General features: G+C 40.0%; 1 protein-coding gene across 1 annotated transcript; it reads right to left on the reverse strand.

Annotated features, from left to right (window-relative positions):
* Positions 1-3,420: 3,420 nt before the first annotated feature.
* LOC127136641 (pre-mRNA-processing factor 19 homolog 2) lies at positions 3,421-4,143 on the reverse strand. Its single transcript, XM_051063177.1, has 2 exons — positions 4,050-4,143; positions 3,421-3,943 (listed from the first exon to the last, which is right to left on the reverse strand). The coding sequence occupies exons 1-2, from the start codon at positions 4,141-4,143 to the stop codon at positions 3,447-3,449; spliced, it is 591 nt and encodes a 196-aa protein (XP_050919134.1). The 3' UTR covers positions 3,421-3,446.
* Positions 4,144-10,037: the final 5,894 nt, after the last annotated feature.

The raw sequence follows: 10,037 nt of genomic DNA on the forward strand, positions 1-10,037 counted from the left end.
GGATTACGACTGGACATTCCATCCAGGTAATCTTTTTCTTCACGTTTTATTTAGAAAATGATTTTGAATATCGGATTAAAATAATCAAAGTACATTAAAATTGATATTTAACAATTAAAATAAAATTAAAGGGTAAACATTAGGAGGGGATTAAAACAAAAATGTGAAATAGAAATTAAAATTTTTCAAAAATCAAATATGGCACACATATGGGAATTGAACCCAAGACCAAAGGCTTGCCAAAGCATCCCTTTACCAACTCTACCAGACAAGTATTCTCGTCATATAGCCTCAAGCACTAATACATAACATAAACAATGGATCAAGCTTTAAATAAAACACAAAGTTAAAACAGTAGCAGGTCCTTTTAAATAGATTCATTTTAATGCACACCTGCTACAAAAAAACAAATGGATTTATCCTTCTGAAAAAAAATAAAATAGAGAAAATGTTTCTTCCATGGACTGTGAACCGTACATCATCTCTCATGCAATGCAAATATGTCCGAACAACAACAATCAACAAAAAAAATATAACCGGAACTCAAACTCCTTTCATTTTCGATACATTTCTTTCATGAGCAAGTCAGCTATGAACGCACCTGATGTCGAGTGACGATGTTGCGTGATGTCAATGCTAGATTCTTGGACCGCGTCGAAAATGGTTATACCGTGGTGGCGGTTATAGCGACGTCCCTATTGTTTCAGCTTGTTATCTTTTCGAGCACCAAAGTCTTCACCGAGTGAGATGAATGGCAACTCCAGATTTTGTATTGCTGTTACCTAACAACAGACTAGCAAATCCACGTTATCGGAGAGGTCGTAATGAGAGCCAAGGTGGAAGATGCTATGGTTGATGGGAAAAATGAGATTTAGGGTGGGTGGTTCAACGGTAGGATTTTATTTGTGTGAACAGTCAGCTCTTTGTGTTCTTGCAGAATTCTCTCTTCCTTGTTAGTGATCAGTGGCGGCTACTATATGGAATTAGGGTTTTTCTGGCTCTCTTCTCCTTTTCTGAATGGTAGCCGCTCACCTTCTCTAGGGTTTTTTTGTGAACAGTGATCCTCCTTTTATATGCCATTCATCTCCTCTGCTCTCTGCTCTGTTTCCTGCTGTGTTGCTGAGCTTCCTCAGAGTAGTGGGAAGTGTCTGTACGGAGGGTGCTTGGAGGTTTTGTCTTTACTCAAGCTAGTGGTCCCTCTTCTCAATTCTCTTTATTTTGAAAACTCTACTGTTGGTAAGAAAAACTTTCACCACTGTAACTCACTTAATTGAAAAATTTGTTTTGGAGTTAACTGATTTTGGGTATTTGTGTTGCAACAGCTTCGGCGTGGATTGAGGTTGATCTTCTCGAGCCTCACTGTAAGGTCGACGGATGAGACATCCACAGTTGGGACAATGAATGACATGCCGGCCAATTTTCCATTCAAGGCAGGAAGCACTTTACCGGCAACCTTAGCAACCTTAGCAGCTCAAACACTTAGCAACAATTTAAACTGATGGCTTGGAGTGCTTTTGTGCTACAACAGGCCGACGGTTAATGTTAATGAGGCGGCGTCCGATAATGATGAGGATGAGCACACAACATGTAATGTTGTGGATACATCAGCATCTGCTGCTGCATCATAGCCATAACAGTAGCAGGATACGGCATGGACATCCACTACTGCTGATACTGATGCGGCTGCAAACTATTAGCGGCAATCTTAAGATCATCAATTTCCAACAGAAGAAATTGTCTTGGAGATCCCATATCAGATCTTCCTTGTGTGTTTTCTCCTATTGGAACTGACCTTGTACTAGACTTAGCACCACGCTCAAGTGTAGAATGCAGACTTGCATTCATGCTACCAACTTTGTCTTCATTCCGCTAGTTCTTCTCAGAAACTGCATCTTTAACACTATCCAACGTATCTTCAAAGAAAGGTTCAAACAACTTACTGTCGGAACTATTCTATTTGGCCCCATCATTCAACAGTGGGAAATAAGGTTTCGAATTGGATGCATTAGAACCGTGGTCAACTTTTCCTTCCGACGACCCTGGTATCTCCAATTCGAACTGTCCATCAAGAATATTTTGTATGGTGTCAGTTTTAAGTCTACAACATTCAAGCTTTTTTCGCATTCGATATGGACCTTCCATTGGACAAAGCTGCCATTGTTTATTGTAGGTGAGACTACAGTGGATGGTGAAGGAAAGCAATTCAAAGCAACAAAAGTATCTGGAACTGCAACCATTAAATACCGAAGCATCTCAATAAGAGCAAACACCATCCTTAAAATGGTGGAATCTATTAGTGTCTCCAACAACAATTTCACGTTCAACTATTTTGGAGATTAACTTTGCAGCAATATGACAATCTCCACAAACGCGAAGTTTTTTTGGTAATTCTAATTTGAGACTCTTGTGCATTCAAAAGAGCAGACACAATAGCTAACTTTTCACTGTGAACAGCTAGATGGCCTTCCTGATATGTTGCATCTAGCTTCTTGTTGCCATTAGGGGTGCTTGTCCACACATTATATTTCATGCTTTTATGAATATCATCCTCACTATAAGATTTGACGGCATACAACATTGCATCCGAATAACTCTCGGATAAATCTTCCGGTTGTAATGTTGCTTGTTGGGAACTGGATGCACTTCTTTATCATCATCACTCTTGACAGGAAGGTCCTGACCCTTGAGCAATAATGCGACAGGTCCAAGACTTTTGACATTTTCCTCATCAGAACCGTTAGAACCTCTTGGTTTGGATCGAATATGAAAACGATACTGGAAATTCATTACTTCTGCTTCTCAAACCGATCCAGGTTGTGGCAGGATTTGGTAACAGTCATGTAATTGCGGGTATTAGATTTGAAGGGAGATTGAGGACTGTTACTTTCTGTCCGCGAACAAGGCGATACAGGAGAATATCTAATGGGATTAGGTACCTCGGTATCAGCTTTTTTGGAAGTGTCACCGATTAAATTTTGAATTTTGCATAAAAACCATGCACGAAAGGAGGCTGGCACTACACCTTGGCTATTTTTGAACTGTGTCCTGGACTATGTTTACGGGATTCATCTTTGGACCCAGAGTCGTCTTCTTTTTGAAATCCTTGTGAATGAACTGTAACATCGTGATCATGCAAGTTTTGTACAAAGGCAGGTGTTAGAAGCGTCGCTGCGGATGGACGTTCTGCAGGATTCCTTCGGAAACACTGCTCAAGGAAATCCCGGCCTTCTGGAGATAAAGTCTCGGGTATGTCCGGGGATATGTGCAGTACCTTGATCATGGCTTGGTGTCCTGAAACTCGCATCAAGGAGGTTTACTTGTCAGCATTTCGATGATGGTGCATCCTAAACTCCATATATCAATAGCCATGGCGACGTTGGGATTGCTTTCTTTCTTCATGGTAGCCCATATGAGCTCTGGAGCCAACACTATGCAACTGATGTGTTTTATGATTCTGCGGGAACACCTTCATCAGGTTGGCCAAATATTCTAAGATTCTGGTCCATTGATGCAACTGCCAGGTATTTCGAATCTGGACCAAATTTTACACATGTGGATGTCCCTGTTCCAGATAAATCAGGAAAAGTTTTGATCAAGCTCCATTCAGATTTCACATTTGCAACTTGGTATATCCTTACATCAGAGCCTGCAACTGTAAGGTAGTATCCATTCTCAGAAAATGATATTGCAGTTACATTCCCCACATGTCCATCAAACTTGGCAACATTTGCCTGGCCTTTTACATCCCAGATCTTAACAAGAGAATCTGTAGTGCCTGTTCCAAGAATAAGACCATCAGGATGAAAGGCTGTAGATGTGCAGCCTTGAGAAGAGTCTGAAACCTGAGTCAGACAAGTGCCTGAAGACAGTTCATAAAAGCACCATGTGCCGTCAAGTGATGCAGTCACAACGTAATTATTGGTGGCATGGACGGTGACGGCAACTGCAGCGGCTCAACCATCGATGCAGACAGCGGAATTAACCCTCGATGTTCCACCTGCAGTGAGTTAAGGTATTAAACCGACATCAATCAACCCAAACCGAATAACCTTCGTCATCGTCACTGTTGGTTTCGTAAGGACTTGCAGCAATCGCATTATCGACAACTTCCTTTGACAGGCATAAAGCCATTCCAACACCCATGGATATGAGCAGAATCTTTGCAACTGAATAGACCTTAATCCTTATTTCTGGCAGCTCACATGTCTTGAAGTACTTCGTACAATAGAGGCAGCATGTGGTAATGGTAGACTCATCATTTCTTTGAGCATGGAAAGATTGAGGCCTGCGTGCAACAGTGGAACCACCCTTAGTTGAGGGTTGAGAGTGTGCAGGTCTTTTCGACTTTGGAGAGATTGAGTTGAAGAAGTGAATTGATCAAAGAGAGAATCTCAGATCTACCGACGAAGTACGCGGCATCCATCATTCCGACATTGGTAGCCATTTTCTTCTCTTTTTTTTTATTCTGCTTTTCCTCTCAGTTTCTTGTGGGCGGTAAAAGAAATTAATATGAGTTGTGGCGATTTGCTTGTTACTGCAGGTGATATATTATCATTGAGTTGATGACTATCAGTATACTGTTCTTGGCTCATATGAGGAACTTGAAATGCATCTTTGTTTGACAGATTCTACTTTGTGAAAATTGAATTTGAATTATGAGTAGTATCTTTAAGAATGGCCTCAGAAGACTCCTTGGTGTTATCTCCAACAACATCCCTATTCCGACATGAATTCTCGGTAGCCTCTATAAGTTGGTCCAGATGATTGTTGGGAACTGTATCATACTGAGCAAGATGATCATGATGTATTGGTTCTGTGGTTCTGTTACGATCTCCCTGCTGAAGCAATACCGTCACTTCATCGGCGGAGTAAACTCTGTAACAAAAGGCCTTCCAGGTGAAATCAAATCTCTTACAGTTTCGTTATAAATCTCGAGATAGGACAGATGAACTACATGGTTTCCATCATAACTTCTGGTCCTGATTTTACTGAAGAGAACCTTAATTGCCAACACCATCACTCCTGGGTTTTCTACTGTAGAGAAACTGCTTAACATGGACAGATCAGAAGATGATGTCATTATGTTTGCAGCCAATGCCTCATTAACAGGCGACTTCAGAGAAACAGGAGTTGCAGAATTGTCCACGATGCTTCCCCCATCAGATAAATTACTTCGGTAAGAACTTAACGAACCTTTAAACTCCATGCTGACATTTCTCCTAGCTGCATGAGATGAGTGATAGGAAGGATTCTAAATCTCACCGGTAACACGCCCCCGACTATCCCATCTAAAGCTCCATGATGGTGAACGTGCGACATCTCTATGCAAACTTTCTCTTTCAATTCTGTTAGTACTATCACTACGATCCTTTACAGTAACACAATAAGCCGAACCCATAATAACTTAATTTCCAACAAGAAACGGCAATCCAACTTCCTCTTGAAAACTATAAATTGAGAGAAAAAAGTGAAAAGGATTTGGGAGCCCTATGTGATTGGTGGCAAACTGTAGTTCAATGTTGTCTTTGGACAGCTTGAAAGGGCATGCCATAATTCCTGCATTATTTATCAAGATGTTCAATGAACGGCCAGAGAAATTAAACTTGGATGCAAATTTCTTGACAGAGTCCAATGAGCTGAGATATAACTCTATGGCATCAATTTTAACCGAGGGAATGTCCTTGAGTATTGTATCTTTGACATCCTTAGCAGCAACCATATTTCACACAATATAATGCATGCTTTCTCATTCACTGAACCATTTGAAGTTTCGACAAAAGCCATTGCTTTCTGAGAAATTTGTGACAGAGTCTTGGGCAGCAACAACATCAATGTCTTACAGAATCTCTTGTAATTCAAATTCACTCTTATCAATTTCTGAATTTCCTATGTATTTTGCCTTGTGAAGACTGTCAAGAGTTCCAACTTGTTTTTTTTTCATGGATTCCAATCACAAAGTGTGAGAAAATAACGAGAAGGGATAGAATAAGAGAAGTTTTCATTGCTTTACTCATTGTGTTTTTCTTCAACGGTATTTTGGTGATGAGATACTTTATCCACATGCCATGTAAATGGATGAATGTCGCTGTCAAAAGCTTTCTGGAAATCTTCAGTCCAATCACAAGACTGATCTTTCCGAAGAAGCTTGAAAATAGGCGCACATGTGGCAGTCATATGCGATATAAATCTTGAGATATAGTCAAAGAGGACGAGAAAACCTCGGACTTGCTTCTCAGTTTTTGGGGCAGACATCTCTTGTATTGCTCTGACCTCGGCAGGATCAACTTCAATACCCTTCTCACTGACGATAAAGCCCACCAACTTACCAGAACAAACACCAAAAGTACACTTCTTGGGATTCAAGCAGAGTTTATACTTCCTCAAACGCTGGAATAAATTCAAAAAATATTCAACATGCTCTTCTTCATCACTAGATTTAACAATCATATCGTCAACATAGACTTCAATCTCTTTATGCATCATATCATGAAAAAGAGTGGTCATAGCTCTCTGGTACATTGCACCAGCATTCTTTAAACCGAAATACATCACTCTATGACATAATGTTCCTCGGGGTGTAATGAATGTGTTCTTCTCCATATCTTCAGGTGCCATCTTGATATGATTATAACTGGAAAATATGTCCATAAATGAAAAGAATTTGAATTGAGCTGTATTGTCTACCAACATATCAATGTATGGTAGAGGAAAATCATCTTTCGGACTGGCCTTATTCAAATATCTATAATCAAATATGAACTTTTCCATCTTTCTTGGAAACAGGCACAATATTGGACATCCACAACGGATACTCGGATGTAACAAGAAATTCAGCATCAATCTGCTTCTACACTTCCTCTTTAATTTTTACTGCTATATTAGGATGAGTTCTTCTCAACTTCTTCTTGACCGGCAAGCATTCTGGCTTTAAAGGAAATCTATGCTCCACAATCTCAGGATCCAAACCAGGCATATCTTGATAGGACCAAGCAAACACATCAAAATACTCTCGAAGAAGATCAACTAACCCCTTCTTAGCTTCTGGACATAGTTGAGACCCAATCTTGACTTCCTTCACATCATCATCGGAACCCAAGTTGACCAATTCAATCTGCTCTTCAAATGGCCGAATGGCTCTTTCCTCGTGCTTAAGCAAACAGGTTAACTCATCAGATACTTTTCATGATCAATCTCTTTCTCAGCTTCAAACACAGGGAAATCAAAGTGTGGAGAGGGAGTAGGATCATTATATTCAATGGGTTTGAGAACCATCATGCATAATGATTTGATATTTTGATTTTAGAGAAGGGGAGTGCAAACAAATATTATGTAGATGGAAATATTATTATCTATTTATGTTTTTTTTGTGATTACCATTTTCAGAAAAAGCAAAAAGTAAAAAAAAACATCATAGATGTGGATGAATAAAATTGTACTTTATTGATGATAATAAGGAAATGCCCGACAATAAAAACAAATTAGTTAGAATGGTTCATAACAATAGGAACATCAACATTAATCCAATTGTTGCAAGTCTGGCCATATGTCACAAAGTCGGCGCAAGCTTCGTCTTCATCACTGTCTTTGATAATGGCAGCTGAGTGTTGATCATTCTCATGAATGAACCCTCCACTACAGAAAACTGGTTGCATAACCTTGACATTATCATTGAATGGCCCTTGTTGAAGTCCCATCCCAACCATGTTCTTGTTCTCAAAGACTTCCACAACACGGCCCCACTTATTAATACTGCCAGCCTGAATAGCCTCTTGCGCATCTTTTAAAGAACACATGGATGCCCTAATTTTCTTCAATTCATCAGCAATGGACAAAGCTTGGAACGGTGTTCCAACTTCCTCCTCAGCATCAACATAAGTGAAGGACGACAAATGCCTTACCAACAATGCCTTCTCTCCACCAACAACAACAAGCTTGTCGTTCTTCACAAATTTCAACTTTTGGTGTAGAGTAGATGTCACAGCTCCAGCTTCATGAATCCATTGTCTTCCCAACAAGCAGCTATAGGCCAGGTGGATATCCATCACTTGAAAAGTAATTTGGAAATTACTCGGACCTATCTTAACCGAAAGGTTCACTTCTCCAATGACAGTTTTACGAGAATCGTCAAATGCTTTAACAACCACGCCACTAAACCTCATCGGGGCGCCTTGATAGGAGAGTCTTGATAGAGTTGATTTTGGCAACACATTCAGTGATGAACCTGTATAAACCAAAACATTGGACAAAGCGTCCTCCTTGCAATTCATCAAAATATGGAGTGCCAAATTATGATTCCTGCCTTCCTCAGGAAGTTCTTCATCACAACTCAAGTTGTTACAAGAAGCGATGTTGGCAACAATGTGGTCAAACTGATCCACCGTAACACCGTGTTCCACATAAGCTTGTTCCAATAATTTTTGCAATGCTTTCATGTGTGCCTCATAATTCATCAGTAATGGTAGCACATAAATTTTTGACGGAGTTTGGAGTAGCTGCTCCACAAAGTTAAATTCATTTCTCTTAATCAGACGTAACACATCATCATTGTCGTTAGTCTTCAATTTGTTAGATTCACCAGACTGACACCTTGGAGCACTAACTGGATCAACTACAGGAATCTCTTCCTTCTTACCTACTGATGCATCTTCCATAGCTTTCAGAAACATTGGACTGAACACCTGACCACTACGGGTCACCTTTGCTATATCCGCAATATTCACCACTGAGTCTGCAATTGGGAGAGGAACCACTTGACCATTTTCTATCATAGTGGCATTATACTGGTACGACACAACTTTATCAGATGAGTAGGGGAAGGGGCCTGCTAATCATATTAGCAACGACGATACTAATTTGTTGACATTATTGTTGTTGTTGCTGTCATATTGAATGACTACCCGCTCAGGGGTCTTGAACATTGGCACTATCACATTCACATCATTACCCCAATGGAGAGACTGGAATATTTGGATAAGACCTCATCTGTTAACCTCTGAATATCCCTCTTGACAATTATACATCCACGATGGTTCATACTACAGATTACACAATTGTCATGGTCATGCTCACAATCACTGACCAAGCAAATATCCTTATGCATTTCCACCAAAGATCTTCTGATATAGCGTACATCAAATACCCTAAAATTCCCTGGGAATTCGTCTACCATATTCACTGAGGCATTACCATATGCAGGCAACGAGTTGACTTTGACATTCGGTGCTATGTCCTCAAAGGATACTATACCACTATTGACTAGCTTCTGAACTTCATATTTCAGCGGATAACAATTATCTATATCATGACCAGGGGATCCCTGGTGAAAAGCACAATAAATATCAGGTTTGAACCACCATGGCAGTGGCTCAGAAATTTGCGGAGGATTCCTTGGTTGGATAATATTCTTGACTACCAAGGACAGATACAACTCTGCATTCGTATAGGAATCGGGTCAAAAGAGACTTTTTTCTTCTCGAAGTTTTACTGATGATTATTGTTGTAGTTGTTGTTGGTTCTTTGTTGCGGTTGTTGTTGATGTTGTTGTTGAATTGGAACTGATTGATTTGTTGAATTGTTGGAAAAAAACTGGAACCACTGAAGATACCTGGTGTTGATGCTGACGGAATTGAGAACTTTTCCTCACAAGAGGCTTCCTCTGCCTCCCAACTGATATTGCATTAGTCTCTCCTTCCTTCTTCTTGGAGAAGCTACCACCATATTTCTTGCTTGTTGACGCTTTATCTTTAGACAAACGTCCTTCACGGACTCCTTCCTCTAATATCATCCCCATATTTACCATCTCAGTAAAATCATTGGGGGAACTTGCAATCACAAGTTCATAATAAAATGAACTCAGGGTCTTCAGGAATATCTTGGTCATCTCTTTTTCTTCCAAAGGCGGACTAATCTAAGCAGCCATCTCCCTCCATCTCTAGGCATATTCTTTAAATGTCTCCTTATCTTTCTAAGACATCGACCTCAACTGATCTCTATATGGTGCCATATCAACGTTGTACTTAAACTGTCTGGGCCCATAT

This window comes from Lathyrus oleraceus, chromosome 4 (genome assembly GCF_024323335.1).
Source record: "Lathyrus oleraceus cultivar Zhongwan6 chromosome 4, CAAS_Psat_ZW6_1.0, whole genome shotgun sequence".
NCBI lineage: Eukaryota > Viridiplantae > Streptophyta > Magnoliopsida > Fabales > Fabaceae > Lathyrus > Lathyrus oleraceus.

What these genes read in the sequence shown, in the direction of transcription:
- LOC127136641 (XM_051063177.1), bottom strand. Translation starts at nt 4,143, where the DNA reads ATGGGTGTTGGAATGGCTTTATGCCTGTCAAAGGAAGTTGTCGATAAT. An exon ending in CAACAGTGACGATGACGAAG is followed by an intron (nt 3,944 to 4,049) that starts GTTATTCGGTTT and finishes GAGCCGCTGCAG; the next exon opens with TTGCCGTCACCGTCCATGCC.